We start from the raw sequence: 18,760 nt of genomic DNA on the forward strand, positions 1-18,760 counted from the left end.
AATGGCAGGGTTTGGGCCCTAGGAACTGGCAGCGTATAGACGACTCGCTTAAGTTCTTAGAGTAGATCTGTCACCAACAACTGATACTCCTTCCGTGTCACTCTCCCAAAATTCAACACAGTGGCTTCAGAGACAAGTAATGTTCTATATTTGTGCTATCCCTTTAGTGTGGGACACCCTTGACGTGCCGATTGGACTCGAGGATATGTGCCTACAGGATGACCCCCCTACTCATGTGGTTTCCCAACTTTACGATTTACTATTTTTTATGTTCTCTTTCTCCTGACCTCCCACCCTATACGCAAGTCTGGGAATCAGAACTTAGTCAGTCATACTATCTCTCTCTCTGACTGGCAAAAAACCCCAAAAAAACTGGTGACCAGATGGTACAGATGCCCATCGACTATTCACCATTTTAATCCATCATTACCAAAAACTTGCTGGCATTGTCATGCCTCCAAAGGAACTAAGCTCCTTATCTGGTGGCATTGCCCCCCTGTAAAGAGATTTTGGCAATGAATCTTTGAATTATACTGTAAAGCTGGTGGCAACCTCTATGTAACCCTCACCCAGAGTAAACTTGTCTATACTCTCTGGACCCAAATCTGTAAAGAAAGACATTTTGGCCATGGTAGTTATCCCCCGCGTCTGGAGATCGGCGCCCATGCTTTCCTTGGTGGACTGGGCAACTGGAAAGGAGAATCAGTTCTCTCTCACATGGACTGTATGGTCCATATTCTACTCATCATAATTTGTGTCTTGGGCTAAAAGTGACCCAGAATACCATCCACTCATAGCTAGGGGTGCAACGGATCGTCACCGATCCGTGATCCGAATGGGTCACCCTGTTCGGATCGGCACACGCCGTGATCCGCGGCCTTTCCAATGGCTGCGCTGCTATCAATCTATCCAATCAGGACACGAGACACCAGCTAGAGCTCGTTCCTGGCCAGAGAAAGATAACGTTCAGGTAAGTAAAACAGGGGGCGTGACTGAGGTGAGAGGCCGTTGCAGCCTGGACCTCATACCTGCTCCCACTCTGGAGATGCAGCGTGAGAGAGAGCTGAGGCTGTGCTGAGATGCCAGGAGGCGGTGTGACTGACTGGGGTGTCAGAGAGGTGGCGTAGCGCGTCCCATCATTGCGGCGGACACCGGCGGCAAGCTCTCCCGAGGGGACATCAGCGGTGCGGCTCCTCAGTGAGAGGTGAGGAGGCAGCGCACGCCCGGGATAGAGCAGCGGAAGGTGTAGGAGGAAGCCGGAGCGGAATCCACACCTCCCTGCTATGACTAGGAAAACACATAAAAGAACAATGGCACTCAGTAAATCAATGTGGATCACATAATTAATCAAACAAATAAATAAAAATGAATGTAATAGATATCAGTAAAAAGTCTTCATAAGACTACTGTCCAAAACACGAATTTTTATATTAAATAAAAAGTACTTGGAAATGTGCAGTCAGTCCAAACGCTGGATCTTGTTAGACGGACAAGCAATAACGTATGCACTTTCACAGAAGGCTGCTTTTCTTAGAGTGAAGCTGGCTCAATCATATGAAGAGAAAAACAAATAGAAGAGCGCCACTTAGTAAAAGGTGCTTTAATCAATAATATAACAAATATCTGTCACTTATATATGACAAGCAGAAAGCTGGGCGTAAACGTTATTATTACATTTGAGATCCGGATCCCGCGCATGCTCAGAAACGCATTGTGTTCCCCTGCATTTCTGACGTCACACGCCGTCTCCTCGAGCTGCTCTGTAGTCTGCCAGACGCACGACGCAGCCTGGTTCCCCCCCAGCGTCTCGCGGTCATAATCACGGGCTCTATTGGCACTCCTGGACACGCTAATGACCATAGCAGTTGTTCCCGTTTACGCTCAGCTTTCTGCTTGTCATATGTAAGTGACAGATATTTGTTATATTATTGATTAAAGCACCTTTTACTGAGTGGCGCTCTTCTATTTGTTTTTCTCTGCTATGACTAGGAGGGGGACGGAAGAGGTGGCCATACATGATGGCGCTAGTGCGCAAGCACAGTGAAGGAGAAGGGGAAGCAAGCCGTCGCAAAGCTGGAAAGATTTGCCCATATACCGGGCCAGACACCCGTGAAATGAGGGCAGGTTGGAGGGGTACAACAACCACATCCCCAGACAGGCTCTTCTGTGGGAAGAAAGAGCCAAGGCCCAGTACCATCAGCAGTAGCAGCATTGATGGCCCAGGATAGCGAGGGAGTATGGGAGTATGCTGTATCGGTTCAAAGGGCTGTTTTTGTAACACTGACAAAACGAAGTTCAAGTCACAAGGGTTAAAAGGTGATCTAACTGGCAGATTAACCAGTTGCCGACCGCCGCACGCCGATGTACGTCGGCAGAATGGCACGGGCAGGCATAAGGGCTTACATGTACGTCCCTTGCCTCCCGCGGGTCGGGGGCCCGATCGGGCCCCCGCCCGGTGCCTGCGGCGGTCGGTTTTCGTCCGGGAGCGATCCGGGACGAGGGGGCGGCCATTCATTCATGGCCACCCCCTCGCGATCGCTCCCGACGAATAGAAATCCCCCGTGACATCACTTCCTCTCCTGTAATGTAAACACAGGAGAGGAAGTGATGTATTCTCTCCTCCGTGTCGGTATTTTTCGTTCCGACACGGAGGAGAGCGGATCGGTGAGTTGCACCAACACTCTACACACACAGTAGAACATGCCAGGCACACTCACACCCCCCCTTTACCCCCCGATCACCCCCCCAATTACCCCTGCCCCCCAGTCACAGTGACACCAATGTCATTTTTTTTTTTTTTGCATTGGTGTCATTTGTGACTGTAATAACTGTTAGGGCAGTTAGAGTTAGCCCCCTTTAGTTCTAATGTACCCCCCTAACCCCCCCAATAAAGGTTTAACCCCGTGATCACCCCCCGTCGCCAGTGTCACTAAGGCTGGGTTCACATTGCAGCGGTTTATGAGAACGAATGTGATTCGCACCGCACTGCAGTGCAAATCACATCCGATCTCTGTGCGATTCGAGTTCAGCCATTCGCCGCACCCGCCGCACCCGCCGCAAATTCGCACGGGACCCTTTTTTTGGCCCGCAGCAGAATCGGATCGCATGGGTGTTCACACCATGCGATCCGAGTTTGCAGATCGCACTGCGATATGCGAACTGATCTGGGGGTGTCAGTAACATTTCACTGACACTCCCAGCAGTTCGCATAGGGCAGTGTGAACTGCCGCCGGGAGGCATGCGATGCGGGAACCCGCCGCGCATTCGTGGCGTTCCCGCATCGCTCCAGTGTGAACCCAGCCTAATAAGCAATCGTTTTTCTGATCGCTGTATTAGTGTCACAGGTGACGCTAGTTAGGCAGGTAGGTATTTAGGTTCGCTGCAGCTTTTTATAGCGCCAGGGACCCCCATATACTACCGCATAAAGCCCCCTGATTGCCCCCTAGTTAACCCTTTCACCAGTGATCACCATATAACTGTTACAGGTGACGCTGGTTGGTTAGTTATTTTTTTATAGTTTCAGGGCACCCGCCATTTATTACCTAGTCTCACTAGTGTACCCCTAAATTTAGGGGTGTCTACTTTCCAAAATGGGGTCATTTGGGGGGGGTTTGTGCCATCTTGGCATTTTATGGCCTTCAAAACTGTAACGCCCTTAGAAAGCCTGAAGGCGGTGCTTGGTTTTCGGGGCCCCGTACGCGGCTAGGCTCCCAAAAAGTCCCACATATGTGGTATCCCCGTACTCAGGAGAAGCAGCAGAATTTATTTTGGGGTGTCATTTCACATATGCCCATGGCATGCATGAGCAATATATCATTTAGTGACAACTTTGTGAAAAAAAAAAAAAAAAAGTTTGTAATTTTCCCGCAACTTGTGGCAAAATATAAAATATTCCATGAACTCAACATGCCTCTCAGCAAATAGCTTGGGGTGTCTACTTTCTAAAATGGGGTCATTTGTGGGGGTTTTGTGCCATCTTGGCATTTTATGGCCTTCAAAACTGTAATAGGTAGTGAGAAGTGAACTCAAAAATTTACGCCCTTAGAAAGCCTGAAGGCGGTGCTTGGTTTTCGGGGCCCCGTACGCGGCTAGGCTCCCAAAAAGTCCCACATATGTGGTATCCCCGTACTCAGGAGAAGCAGCAGAATTTATTTTGGGGTGTCATTTCACATACGCCCATAGCATGTGTGAGCAATATATCATTTAGTGACAACTTTGTGTAAAAAAAAAAAAAAAAATTTTTTTTTGTCATTATTCAATCGCTTGAGGCAAAAAAATAAAATATTCAATGGGCTCAACATGCCTCTTATCAATTTCCTTAGGGGGTCTACTTTCCAAAATGGGGTCATTTGGGGGGGTTTTGTACTGCCCTGCCATTTTAGCACCTCAAGAAATGAGATAGGCAGTCGTAAACTAAAAGCTGCGTAAATTCCAGAAAACGTACCTTAGTTTGTAGATGTGACAACTTTTGCGCAAACCAATAAATATACAATTATTGACTTTTTTTTTACCAAAGACATGTGGCTGAATACATTTTGGCCTAAATGTATGACTAAAATTGAGTTTATTGGATTTTTCTAATAACAAAAAGTAGAAAATATCATTTTTTTTCAAAATTTGCGGTCTTTTTACGTTTATATCGCAAAAAATAAAAATCGCAGAGGCAATCAAATACCATCAAAAGAAAGCTCTATTTGTGGGAAGAAAAGGACGCAAATTTTGTTTGGGTACAACATTGCATGACCGCGCAATTACCAGTTAAAGCAGCGCAGTGCCAAAGTGTAAAAAGACCTCTGGTCATTTACCAGCAAAATGGTCCGGTCTGAAAGTGGTTAAGCCGCATCATCCCTTGCATAAAAACCCATACCAAAGAAAGCAAAGCAAGCGGTCTTTGAAATAAGACCGAGACTTGGCCCTTAATAGTACTCAAGGCCAGCTTCATCTCTACCCCTAATTGTATGACGAACTAAGTTCGTCAGACAATCCGACAGACAGTCCGTCCTACTTTTGAATGAACGGACTTGACCACACACGACGAACAGACAGTCCGCTGAAAGCTTGCGCGATGACGTGTACGGCACGTACGACGGGACTAGAAATTCGACGTCCAATACACTGCAATGCAACCTTCGGCCGTGTAAATCCTTTCTGAGCATGCGCCATACTTAGTCCGTCCAACTTGCCTACTCACGAGCGGACTGTCCGCTGAAACCAAGTTTGGACGGACTGTATTACGGAAATTCTGAAAGACTTAGTCCGCCAGACTGTCTGCTGAAAAAGTCCGCTGAAGCCCACACACGAGCGGACTAAGTTGGCCAGACAATCCGCCCGTGTGTACGCGGCCATAGTCCTAAGCACAAAAGCAGAGGCACTATTTAAATGCACTATTTGCTGAATAGTCTAGCAACAGAAATGCTGCTAATAAAAGATCAGCCTAGCACTGGCTAAAATGTCTTTCCTCTATTGGGAATGCCTGTATGCAGCCCTTACGTACCCCACCGCTCCTGTATCCTGTGTGAATAGCCAGCATGCTTTCCAGCTAAGGAGAGTCTGCACTTTGTACTCAACTTCCTCCCCGCGCCTGCATCTGTCTAGAATAGATCTCGTGCTTTGTAATGAGGAGGCCTTGAATATGATGGAAGAAGTAAGGTATGAGTTGAGGAGTCTCTCAAATGACTCACCCGTGATTTTTTTCAGTAAAGATAGAGAATAGCTATAGAAGGAGGGACTGGAAGATAAACCCCTTCTGGCTGGAATTGATTGAGAATTCAGGGAAAATTACTGCCAGCCTGGCGGAGTTTATAGAATTAAAAACGGACGGTCAGCCTCATGGGGGTGATCGGGGACACCCTGAAGGCGTTTCTTCGGGGGGTATTAATCCAGCAAATCTCTCCGGTTAAGAAACAAAAATTTAAAGACATTACTGCAGGGAGGAATTCTGGAGACACGGAAGGGCGATACGTGGCTGACCCGATGTCGGCTAAGTATGAGGATTGGTTGGAGACACAGGAAGAATATAGGAAGCAGATTTTGACTAAAGCAAATAGGAGGTTATTGCAAAAACAGAGCTTTTTTGAGGAGGTGGGAGTGAGTAGGGAGAATACTGGCTTTGATAAACAGGCCAAATGCACCATCTTTCACTATACTGGCCATTAGAACCGAGGGAGAGAGGGAAAATTACCAGGGCAGTTCCAGAAATAGTGAATGAATTTAACAAATTACTATAAAAGCTTGTACAGCACAGCAAATATAAATGTAGAGGGGGAGATGTGTTTTTTTTTTAAAGGGTTGAGGATCCCCGTGCCTTTCAGAGGAGGACAGAGAAGGATTGGAGGCTAAAAACTCTTGGAGGTGCTTAACTGGGCTGTGGGAGAACGGAAGCGCCCATCATCTATGACAGAAGCAACAATTATAGTACTGCCAAAAGAAGGGGAAAAAAAATAAATCAACTGGAAGTAGCATCATACAGACCAATATGCCTTTTCTGTTCAGATGTAAACATTTTAGCAAAGGCACTAGCGGCGAGATTAAATAGAATAATATCAAAACGTATATATCCGAATAAAACAGGTTTTATACCCAATAGAGCAGCAAGTGTGAATATATGGCAGGCCTACATAAATATCCAGCTACCAAACGGAAATGAAGGGACTAGGGCTATCTTTGTCATTGGATGCCATCAAGGTTTTTTTTAGCATTTACCTTTGGCAAGTCTTGGTGGAATTTCAATTTGGCCCTAACTTTGTTAAATGGATCAAAATATTATATGAGGGACCTAGTGCTTGAATAAATGGGGAAAGTTCAGAGTGGTTTCGGTTGGCGAGGAGGACGAGACAGGGATGCCCATTATCGTCCCTGCTTTTTGCCGTGGCAATAGAGCCACTGGCTAGTGCCCTGAGAACCTCATTGAAAGTACATGGATTTAGGAGGGCGCTGAGAGAAGAGAAGGTTGCAATGTACGTGGATGATGTATTGTTGTTCCTGGGACACACACAAACATCTCTGAAGGCAGCAATGGCATAGTAAGAGATTTTGGCCATCTCTTGGGGTTGGAGATTAGCTGGGAAAAGTCGGTACTGTTGCCAAGGGACCCTCTTATAGAGCCCTTATCCCATCAGACAGCTTAAGTGAGGGTAGTAAGTCAAATGAAATATTTGGGCATTAATATATCAAAAGATCCAAGACAATATATAGCATATAATTTACTCCCGCTCATGACAAAACGAAAGCAGAAATGCCGGGTGTGGTCTTAACTTCCACTCTCGGTAGCTGGCCGCTGCAATTTAATTAAAATGGCTTGGATGCCACAGATCCTGTGTTACATAACTCCCCAGTTTGGATTCCAAAGCATTGGTTTAAGAAATTGGACAGTGTTTTTTAGGGAACTGATCTAGAAGAATGGGAGTGGCTAGAATCCGTTTGCGGGAGCTGCAGTTACCAAGGGAGGAGGGGAGACTAGCCTTGCCAAACCCAAGAAATTATTTTTTAGCCGCACAGATACAGCAGATGAGAGGGGGTAATCTGCCAGCAGAGAGGGAAGTGGGAGGGAACTTGATGTTGGCAGATACTAGCCATGCTACAGTAGCAGAGGCTGTTGAGGCGGAATCGTTTGGCTCTAGGTAGCCCTACGGCCCAACTGATGGTAAAAAGTTGGGAAGTTGTTAGGCCATGTTGGGCTATGGTGGCTTCTCTGAATTCTCCCCCTTGTGGGACAATAAGAAGTTAAAAGGAGCTGATGGCAATGGGGAAGATTGAGGAATGGGAACAAAGTGGCATCCATTGCCTGGCACAAATGTATAAGGCTGGTAGGTTGAAAACATTTCAGGAGATGAGTGGAATATACAGTAACAAATAGGTCTTTTTATAGGTACCTGCAGGTAAGACTTGCTCTGGACTCTCAGTTTGGGGAAAGGGCAGCGAAGTGGAGTGAAATGCCCTCTCTCCAAAGGGTTGTTAATGCCGAGATGTCTAAGGGGTTGGTTTCCGACATGTATGGGTGCATTAGTAGGGCTGAATTGGAAGGTGATGGGGGACTCTCCATCAGACCCAAATGGGAGAAGGATATTGGGCAAATAACTGAGGAACAATGGAGTAGAATACTGGCATCAGGCCCGGAGGTCTCACTGTCCCCCTCACAGATTGTATCCCATAAAAAGGGGGGGAATGGTATGTCAATAAAAAGTATTTGATAAAAATAAAAAATAAGTAAAGTGGGGGGGGTTAAATGTAGAAGTGAGTGAAGAAGAGCTTCAATCGTGCTACCCTGGTGAGGTTAATTGGTAAAATAAATAATCAAATTTAAATAAAAGTTACCATAATTAAATAGTGTAAGTGACCAATTTTGCCATTCACCCCTTACAAAAGGGATCAAATTAAATCACCAAGTAAATATATAAACAAATAGTGATTATATAGATATTAATTCAAAAGAATTGTCCACAGTGCATAAAAAGCATCTACTGGGAAAGGAGACCAGGGTCCAGTGGATGCTTTGTAAAGAGAAACGCATCAGCTGGAGCCAAGGACTAGACATTTGGTACAGTCTGCATGACTGTACATATGGAAATTTATATTGATACACAGCTTCTTTTTACCCGTTTTAAGAAATTCCTCATTTTTTGTGTACTGCAGTGTTTGGTGTGGCTACGCTTTTTATACATTCCTTGGTATGTTAGCCAAGTGTGTTTTTTTTAATAAAGAAATTTTGATGTGTTAAAACTCACTTCACTATATACGTTTTTTTGCCCTATATGGTAGACGGAGGTTCTGTCTGGTGCACTCACAGCTTGTGAAGCAGCTGAGGGTGGATAGAGAACAGCTGAACACGGAGCAGGAGAGTCATTACTTGGGAGTGGAGAACAGACCATTCTTGCGGTGGAGGAGAGAGGGATATCGCTCTGTGTAGAGATACTAATATATGTCCATCTGACTTATTGATCTGGTAAGCGGCCATTTGGTCATTTTTTTATATATCTTCTCTGGGAGCTGACTATCTGTGGAAGTATATGCGGTGGCTGTAACAAGAAGAAACAAAGTAAAGAAAACAGTTGCTGTTCTGCTAATCCTGGCTAATTTGTTGCTACTAAGGAAGGAATTCTTTAAAGTTTTTTTTGCTTTGATCCTGTAGATCCTATAGCTATTACTGATTCCGTTTTTTTTTCTTTTTATGCACTGTGGACAATTATTTTAAAATTAATATCTTTCTATATAATCACTAATTTGTTTATTTATATATTTACTTGGTGATTTAATTAGATCCCTTTGTAGGGGTGAATGGCAAAATTTGTCACACTATTTAATTATAGTAAATTTTATTTAAATTTGATTATTTATTTTACCAATTAATCTCACCAGGGTAGCGCAATTGAAGTTCTTTTTCCCTTACACTTAAGCCCTATATTCAGGTTTTTTAATTGCAACACCTGGGTATTGTTCATCACTGTTGTGTTTTTTATTAAGGTAAAATGGGTATTCTTCATACACCTTTTTATTTTATTGCACATTGTCTTTATCTGAGATTATTATCCCTTTAATCAATTTTCACTGGTTAGCGCGGATATTACCCCTCTTTTAAACAATGTAGAAGTGAGCCAGATTTTTGCACTCTCCAAGCTTTAGTAAATAAACCCCTATGTGACCTGTATAATAACCCCTTTCTCCATTAACACCCTTCTGTTTTACCTGTACTTTTAATGTGTCTAGTGTACCATTACCAAGCTCCACGTTTCAACCCCTTCAATACCACCATGCAAACAATTGCTGCAAAAAACTGGGGTGTCTTCTTTTCAAAAAGGTTTTTTTGGTAACCATTTGTTTTTATGAATGATTTTTTTTTTATTATTTTTTTTTTTATGAAGCACTGAAAACTGGAAAATTGCCCGGAAAGGCCAACACTGAAGTGGTTAATTATTTTAAAATTTATCCATCTCTGCCTCGCTCTCAGGTGCCGAGCAAAGAGCACTGATGATAATGTGAAAAGGGCAGAAACCAATGGAATCCAATCAGATGCTCAACAGAGCACTTCCTTAGATGAAGGCTACTGATTGGGTGCTATGGGGTACTACTCATTATAGCTGTTTGCATTGCCTTGCTGAATAAGTCTGGATTACATTTACAGACAGGAAGTTTGAGTAGTGAGACAATATTTACAATGAGCTTTAGTATGCATAAAAGAAAAAAAAAAAAAAGAAACCCACACACATGGCACTGCTGTCAACTTTCACACGAATAGAGCAGCACAAAAAAAATAAAAAATAAAACAAAACAAAAAATAAAAAAAGACCTTGAGGTGCAGGAGCACACAAGAAAGCAAGTGTGCTCAGACACACCTCCTGGTGTAAACAAACTCTCAGATTGGTGTGTCCTGGGATTGTACACAATTCTAAAAAGTTTGAGAAATATTGCTTTAAGTAACTATATATTCCTTTTAAATCTACTGATCAGTTACGCAAACCCTTGTACCTTAAGCTGCGTTTCCTTCTGTTGAAGCTCTGTGTCCTTCTGCTGGATCTCTGCATCCTTTTGCTGGATGAGCTCCTTCAGCTGAATCACCAATTGCTCGTAGTGAGCCATTGTTTCCATCTGGTCCTCTGACATTTTCTCCACTGTACCAGATTCTGCCCCTGGGTCCTGCAAAACAGGAAAACATAGACTTCTGTCACTGAGACAATCAGGGTGTTTCTATCAGCATTTCCAGACAACACAGCTCAGCTATTACTATTGCTTTCTTTTATAAACTCAATGTTGGGAAATTAAATTGTATCAATGACGTGTAATCTAAAGAGGTCTACATAAAAGCAGACTAAACGACTATAAAAGCAAGCTGTGAATGGTTCAACCATCTCTGTAACGTTCAGAAGAAAAAAAGTCCAAGCACAACATACATAAAAAAAAAAAAAATTTATATATATATATATATATATATATATATATATATATATATATATATATATATATATATATATATATATATATATATATATATATATATATATATATATATATATATAACCATAGTTGGGTCTTAGGGTTAAATTATGTAAATTGTGATTCTGGCATCAGTTTGGCTGTACTGTACTATATTCTGCCTGGTCATAGGTGCATGTATCATCTCTGACAGGCATTGGAACGCAGTCTGGTTGGACGCTTTGGGTACCAATCTCTCTCTCTGAGCGGGTGCATTGTCTTGCTGGAGCTTTGACAAAGCGCAGGCACGCGAAACATGTAAGCAGGAGAGTCGGCATGGCAACCCTTCCTATCTCGGAGCCCTCCACGTGACAAACAGCCGCTCGGACAGTGCGGCGTTACACGCAGTGCGGTGCGCTCCAAGCCTCCCATTACGCCAGGTGGACGCCACCTTGTGTCCAATTTGGATACACACCATCCAGCGTGCACTGCACCTCCGCCCTAGAGTCAAACACATCATACGGAGCAGAACTAAACACCTCCCCTCCACTCCACAGGCTCGGCACGGCGGCACCCCAGCCCAACAGATCATCCTTAAAGTGAGTGACTTTTGGAACACAGTTCCATCCATTTGCACTGGCTCATATATATTTTTTGTTTCCCCTTCTTTATGAGAGAGGATTGTTTACAGTCACCAAGTTACCAGGTGCAGGGAACTGTTAGCAGTGCAGTCTTGTCTTCGTTCTTATCATCTCAAAGTCACAACTGAGAGACCCGAGGGGTACTTATCACCAAGCATCTGTCATTTTTTTTGATTGATGGACTTTATGCTTTCCAGATCCTAGGAGGATCAGATGTCTTTGTTTCGTTTTATATTTAATAAATTACTTTTTAAGTGTTTTTTTCATATTACACCACGAGTTTCTTTGATGCGCTGTTTTTTGATCGTTCATTGTCTTGCTGTGTATTCGGGAGAGGGTACTTAAGGTGTTGAGGTGTTGGTTCTGGGTTCCGGGCCAGAAGTATGTTCTGACTCTATGGTCCTGGTCCTCCTGACCAGCCCCCAGGGGCCCTCATGGCCTGGGGTGTGGATCCATGCGTTTCTGAGTCTCGAGACTGGCTAGACCGAGGCACAGTAACTGAAAGGAGGATTTCAAGGTGGTCCGGTGCCGTCTCAGGTTTGGAGAGGCCCAGCACCTCAAAATGAGTACAAGGCTGGCTGCTCGATAAGAGCCTGGAAGCTGAGCTGAAAGGACGCCAAGTAAATCCGCATTCTTATGGTATCGCCGAATCGGCTGCAAGATTCTGGTACTGTAAGAAAGTTCCTAATTTCATCATTCAGTTACAACTACGTTCCTGTGAGAGACTTTCTGTGTTCATCTAAAGTTTTACAACCAAGTCTGTGGCAGAGACTTTGCTAAGTTTGAATCACTTGTCGGCTGCTAAATCCATAAACCAGGATTTATCCGACAGCTGAGGTATCCAGTTGTGAGTGGCTATTCCCTGGATCATCTAGAGAGAGATACAAGCCTGAGCTTTCCTACCCATACCCTCTATTCCTAACTGAGAGAGTGTGTTTTGTTCAACGTTATGTATATAAAAATTCTTCAAAAGGGATTCAAGTGTCGGTCTCTGCAGTTATTGGGCCATAAACCTCGGGAACCCCAAGCCAAGAACGAGGTGGAGAAGGTAAACGGTAAGCCCAGCAAAACCAGCCGCTCCTTCAGGGGTCAGTGCTACATATACACACATATACATATATATTTCAACTTCAGTTGTCACACAGTAATATATATTACTATACATATTCTTAGGAACGAGGCGTGATCAGTTGTTGATGTATATAATACTGAGTCATAAAAGCGGTCACTAAATGTTGTCAATTATTTACATGAAAACTTTTTTTCTATGTGTGGTATCTCTATTCTTGCATATCCATTTTCTTTTTATGGTAGCTTGTGGTAAGAATGTGTACACTGCCTGCTCATGTCCACTTCACTTGATACCATGTCACTCAATGATTTTAACAGTGAAAACAATATCAAAGAACTCATAGATTGCACCAGTACAGTATGTCAGCTGTAATGTGTGTCAGCCATCCCAATTCCAAAAGGGTTTGTAAAACCTCAACATTATATTTATGCCTCATGCACACAAGCTTATGAAAATAAGCATACTTTTTCTCTAAATGTGGCAGAAAAAACTTCCCTGTTACAATATGTATGCACGCATGTACATATGACATTTGATCGTAAATGCATTTCACTGGTCAGAATATATCATTTATAATAGTCCTGTAAAAGCCTATGTGTGCATGGCTACATAAGCTTACATAGAGGTGCTTTTGCATGCAAAAAAAATTAAAAATGCTGAAGGCCCCGTAAAAGTGGCATTTTCTAAGCTCCATGTGCATGTGGGCTTACACAGAGGACAGCAATCCAGTGCCTTTAGTCCACTGACTGACCTTTCAGGCTACCAGTCCTACTTAATATGTTTGGTGTTGTTTTTCTTTTAATACATACCAGCAAAAGGGTATCTGCTCATGTAACAGGGTGAAAAAAAAAAAATATATGACAAAATGTATAGTGCAGCAACATTCAGTAATGAACCACACAGGCATAGTGTCAAAGAAGTGAACAGAAGCAGCATCAGGCAGTGTAGATGTACAGTGCCTTGAAAAAGTATTCATTCCCCTTAAAATTTTCCACATTTTGTCATGTTAAAACCAAAATGGTAAATGTATTTTATTGGGATTTAATGTGATAGACCACTGATCATGTGACGATACGCGTAGGATTGGATTAGGAGGATACCGGAAGTGACGTCCGGGTACAAACGTGGAGTTCGTTCATCTTATGCTGTAACTTTGCTCAATAATTGTGTGATTAAATGTGAGTACCCAGGACTATGTCCTTTTTATAATAAAAAGTATATCGGGCAGTACATACTTCACTATTGGAGCTCCTTTTTCTTTTATGGATATGATCTATGGTTCATGGCTGAATACCTAGAGGGGATTGCCTGTAGTGCCTGCACCAGCTGACAACAACATTGAAACTGCTGGAAATAATTGCTGTTTACCTTACAGCAGTGAGGTAAGGTAGCCACTGCACTCAGTGTGTGAACATCTGATTTTGAGGATTCACAAGATCACCGGTGGAATTATCCCCTGTCTCTATTCACGGAGCTAGTTTACTGTATGGCAAAGTGTGGATTCACATATTGCATGGCTTGATACGGATTGTTTTTGACGTTATAGATAGAGACATTCAATTTTTTACTGGACTTTTTATTTTACCATTTTTATTTTACCATTTTTTTCACTGTACGCACTTTATGGATTGAGACACATTTTGAATTTTATTGCATTTTTTTTTATCTATTTCCACTGTTTGACATCTATCCATAATTTTAGTATTAGTATTAACTCATTTTTCACTATTTGCACTTTATTTGGAATATTTTATTATCCTTATTTGGAATATTTAACCATTCACATTGCACTGGATTGAATATTGTTTGACTGGCACTGATGCACTTTAAAAAGGTGCACATTTGAAGAAATTGGTCTTGAATAGTCACATACAGTTATTTTATTATTTGCTTGGTATTATTTATCATTATATATTTATTTATTGAAATGATTTATCATCTTTTGTGGAGCGCAACACAATTTTTTTATTTGATATCACACTTTAAGGGGAGGGTTTGCACCCCTGCCGGTGTTTTGCTGCAACCATAGTTTTCTTGTTGATTATTCATTGTGGCGCGAGGATAACTAACAATTACTATGTATCTATCAGTTTTGCACATCTAGAGAGAGTGAAATTTTTGCCCATTCTTCTTTTCAAAATAGCTCAAGTTCTGTCAGATTGGATGGAGAGCGTCTAAACAGAAATTTTCAAGTCTTGTCACAGATGTTCAATAGGATTTAGGTCTGGACTTTGACTCAGCCATTCTAAACATATGAATATGCTTTGATCTAAACCATTCCATTGTAGCTCTGGCTGTATGTTTAGGGTCCTTGTCCTGCTGGAAGGTGAACCTCCAGTCTCAAGTCTTTTGCCGACTTTAACAGGTTTTCTTCTAAGGTTGCCCTGTATTTGGCTCCATCCATCTTCCCATCAACGCTGACCAGCTTCCCTGTGCCTACTGAAGAAAAGCATCCCCACAACATGATGCTGTCACCACCATGTTTTACGATGAGAATGGTGTGTTAAGGGTGATGTGCAGCGTTAGTTTTTTTTTTTTTACCACACATAGCATTTTTCTTTTAGGCCATAAAATTAAATTTTGGTCTCATCTGACCAGAGCACCTTCTTCCACATGTTTGCTGTGTCCCCCACATGGCTTCTTTCAAACTGCAAAACGGGACATCTTATGGCTTTCTTTCAACAATGGCTTTCTTCTTGCCACTCTTCCATAAAGACCAGATTTGTTCAGTGCAGGACTAATGCCCCGTACACACGGTCGGATTTTCAGATGGAAAATGTTCAATTAGAGCTTTTTGTTGGAAATTCTGACCGTGTGTAAGCTCCATCAGACATTTTCCATCGGAATTTCCGACACACAAAATTTGAGCTCTAGATTTCAAATTTTCCAACATCAAAATCCGTTGTCGGAAATTCCAATCATGTGTACACAATTTTGACGCACAAAGTTCCAAGATAAGTTTGAGCCAACATCCGATCATGGGTACGGGGCACAATAGTTGTCCTGTGGACAGATTCTCTAACCTGAGCTGTGGATCTCTGCAGCTCCTCCAGAGTTACCATGGGCCTCATGGCTGCTTCTCTGATTAATGCACTCCTTGCCCAACCTGTCAATCTAAGTGGAAAGCCATGTATTGGTAGGTCTGCAGTTGTGAAATATTCTTTCCATTTTCGGATGATGGATTAAACACTGCCCTATGAGATGTTCAAGGATTGGGATATTATTATTTATTTATTTTTTTATAACCGAACCCTGCTTTAAACTTCTCCACAACTTTATCCCTGACCTGTCTGGCGTGTTCCTTGGTCTTCATGATGCTGTTTGTTCACTAAGGTTTTCTAACAAACCTCTGAGGGCTTCACATAACACCTGTTTTTCTACTGAGATGAAATTAAATTAAATTACACACCGGTGGACTATTTACTAATTAGGTGACTTATGAAGGCAATTAGTTCCACTAGATTTTAGTTATTAGTAAAGGGTGCTGAATACAAAATGTACACCACACTTTTCAGATATTTGAAAAAAAAAAAGTGAAAATGATTCATCTTTCCACTTCACAATTATGTGCCACTTTGTGTTGGTCTATCACATAAAATACATTCACATTTTGGGTTGGAACATGACAAAAAATGTGGAAAGTTTCAAAGGCTATCAATACTTTTTCAATGCACTGTATCATTGGTCAGTGGAAGAGTGTGCAATGATACATCTGGGAATATACAGGTTTATATTTTTTGTTTTACTTTAACCCTATCTATATTCCATATACCGTATATACTCGAGTATAAGCCGAGATTTTCAGCCTCTTTTTTGAGGCTGAAAGTGCCCCCTCGGCTTATACTCGAGTCGCCGCTGTCTGACTGCTCGATCAGCGTATCGAGCAGACAGACGGCGGACATTAATTTTCAAAAGCCGCGCCTCCTTCTCCGCCTCCGCCTGTGATAGGCGGAACACTGAATTTCCCAGCAGTCAGTGTTCCGCCTATCACGGACATCCGCTCATTCTCATACTACGGACGAGTATGAGAGGATGTCTGTGATAGGCGGAACACAGGCTGCTGGGAAATTGAGTGTTCCGCCTATCACAGGCGGAGGCGGAATTTTGAATTGTAGAATGGCCGCCGAGAAGAGCGGCGATCCATCGGCACGGGACGGAGGAGGCACGGCACGGCACGGGACGGAGGAGACACGGGACGGAGGAGGCACGGCACGGGGGAGGCACGGCACGGGACGGAGGAGGCACGGCACGGGACGGAGGAGGCTCGGGACGACGGCGGCTCGGGACGGAGGCTTGGGACACAGGTAGGCTGGACACACACACAAGGCTGCACGGACACACACACACACACACACACACACACACACACACACACACACACACACACACACACACACAGGGATGGATGGATGGATGGATGGATACACACACACACACACAGGGATGGATGGATGGATGGATGGATACACACACACACACACACAGGGATGGATGGATGGATGGATGGATGGATACACACACACACACACACACACACACAGGGATGGATGGATGGATGGATACACACACAGGGATGGATGGATGGACACACACACAGGGATGGATGGACGGACACACACACAGGGATGGACGGACACACAGGGATGGACAGCCATGTCTCACCCTCGGCTTATACACGAGTCAATAAGTTTTCCAGTTTTTTGGGGGTAAATTGGGGGCCTCGGCTTATACTCGGGTCGGCCTATACTCGAGTATATACGGTATGCAGTATGCATATTGAAAGGAAGCTGGGTATTGAAGAGGTGCTCTTGGCCAGGGAGAAGGGAGAGAACAGATCCAACCGAGCAGAGTGTTGGATCGATACATTTAAGTATTTGCGGGGAGCACAGAAAGTGGTAGAACGGGAATGCATTAAAAAGGAAAAAAAGTTTTTCCTTTAGCACCATTCACTTCTTCGCTCTGATACTCCAGGTTGTGGGTGGGCTCGACCGCCATCCAGAGTGCCATAGAAAAGAGGCTTCAGAGGATTGGTTGCACAGCATGGAGGAAGCCATCCAGAACAAGGAATACGGGATTACATCTTAATCCACCACCCCAAGACTTCAAAATTATTTAACACTTGCAGTACAGGGGAGCCCCCACTGTAAGAACATTTTTTTGTCTAGTGCCTAGGGTGTGGCTTTAAATCACTTGAAGAAAACATTTGTATTTATTCAGGCGTCTTAATAAATTACCATTGGTCTCAACAACAATGTAGAACATAAAAGTTAAATATATAACTGAAGTGTCTGAACTGTGTAATCACATCTGCTATATAAACCTAGAAGCATGGAAAGCGCTTAAAGTGTAAGTAAACCTCCTATCGTTTTCAGCCAAGGAAGCTGCCATCTTTGCCTCTGTTTAAAATCTACAACGGCCATGATGCTGCACATGTTCAGTTATGACACCAGCCAATGGGAGTGTTACATTTCCGGCTCATGCCGGAAATGAAACTGGGTTTACTTCCGCTTTAAATATGATTTTGAAGCAAGCACTACTGATGGGCTATAAAATTACCTTTTACATCCAACACTTTTGCTGTCAGTTCATTGTGAAGGGTTGGAAAACTAAGATTAGAAGTGACTTTGGACACAATTAGCCATCCTGCATTTATAGGATCATATACAATAGGAAAGCTCCATTTCTATGCCCAATGTTTTCAATGGGCACCTCATTTTGGAAAACTGCAGAAAGTCTCTGTTACCTTTCATACATTGGACGTGTCTCCTAGCGACAAAGGCAGTGCTTTCCTTTATTCTTTGTACAATAGCTACAGTATGGCTTTTAATGGCCATGACTTGGTATGATGTGAGCAAACCAGTCTGTCTTTGAATCAGAAGGTACAAATGTACAACTAAATCATCCTGGTAAGGGACGTTAACATACTGCACATGTTCTAGATATCCACAGTACTTGAAATAGTTACTGCAAATTCTTTCCCAAAGGCAAAACTGTGGGAAACACAAATTATAGTTTAAAGGCCCCATCACACTTTGTGGCAATGCCACTAAAACACATGCATCACCTGCTCTTCATTGCAACTAATACTGCAACGCATCGTACAATAGAGCCCAACTCACAGCAGTGCACCACAATGGCCATA

The 18,760-nt window shown here is 43.0% G+C and overlaps 1 protein-coding gene and 1 long non-coding RNA gene across 3 annotated transcripts in view; one reads left to right on the top strand and one right to left on the bottom strand.

Annotated features, from left to right (window-relative positions):
• LOC143962110 (uncharacterized) overlaps positions 1 to 18,760 on the top strand; it is a 767,356-nt gene that overhangs the window by 193,446 nt on the left and 555,150 nt on the right. The gene's annotated exons all lie outside the window — the stretch shown is intronic.
• The window catches only part of GOLGB1 (golgin B1), an 89,693-nt gene that overhangs the window by 65,544 nt on the left and 5,389 nt on the right, over positions 1 to 18,760 (bottom strand). For both annotated transcript variants that reach the window (XM_077471017.1, XM_077471016.1), the window contains exon 3: positions 10,462 to 10,629. In XM_077471017.1, coding sequence (XP_077327143.1) covers positions 10,462 to 10,629 — 168 coding nt within the window. The remainder of the gene's footprint in view (positions 1 to 10,461; positions 10,630 to 18,760) is intronic.

This window comes from Lithobates pipiens, unplaced genomic scaffold (genome assembly GCF_037356315.1).
Source record: "Lithobates pipiens isolate NorthernLeopardFrog02 unplaced genomic scaffold, aLitPip1_a1.2 Scaffold_8, whole genome shotgun sequence".
NCBI lineage: Eukaryota > Metazoa > Chordata > Amphibia > Anura > Ranidae > Lithobates > Lithobates pipiens.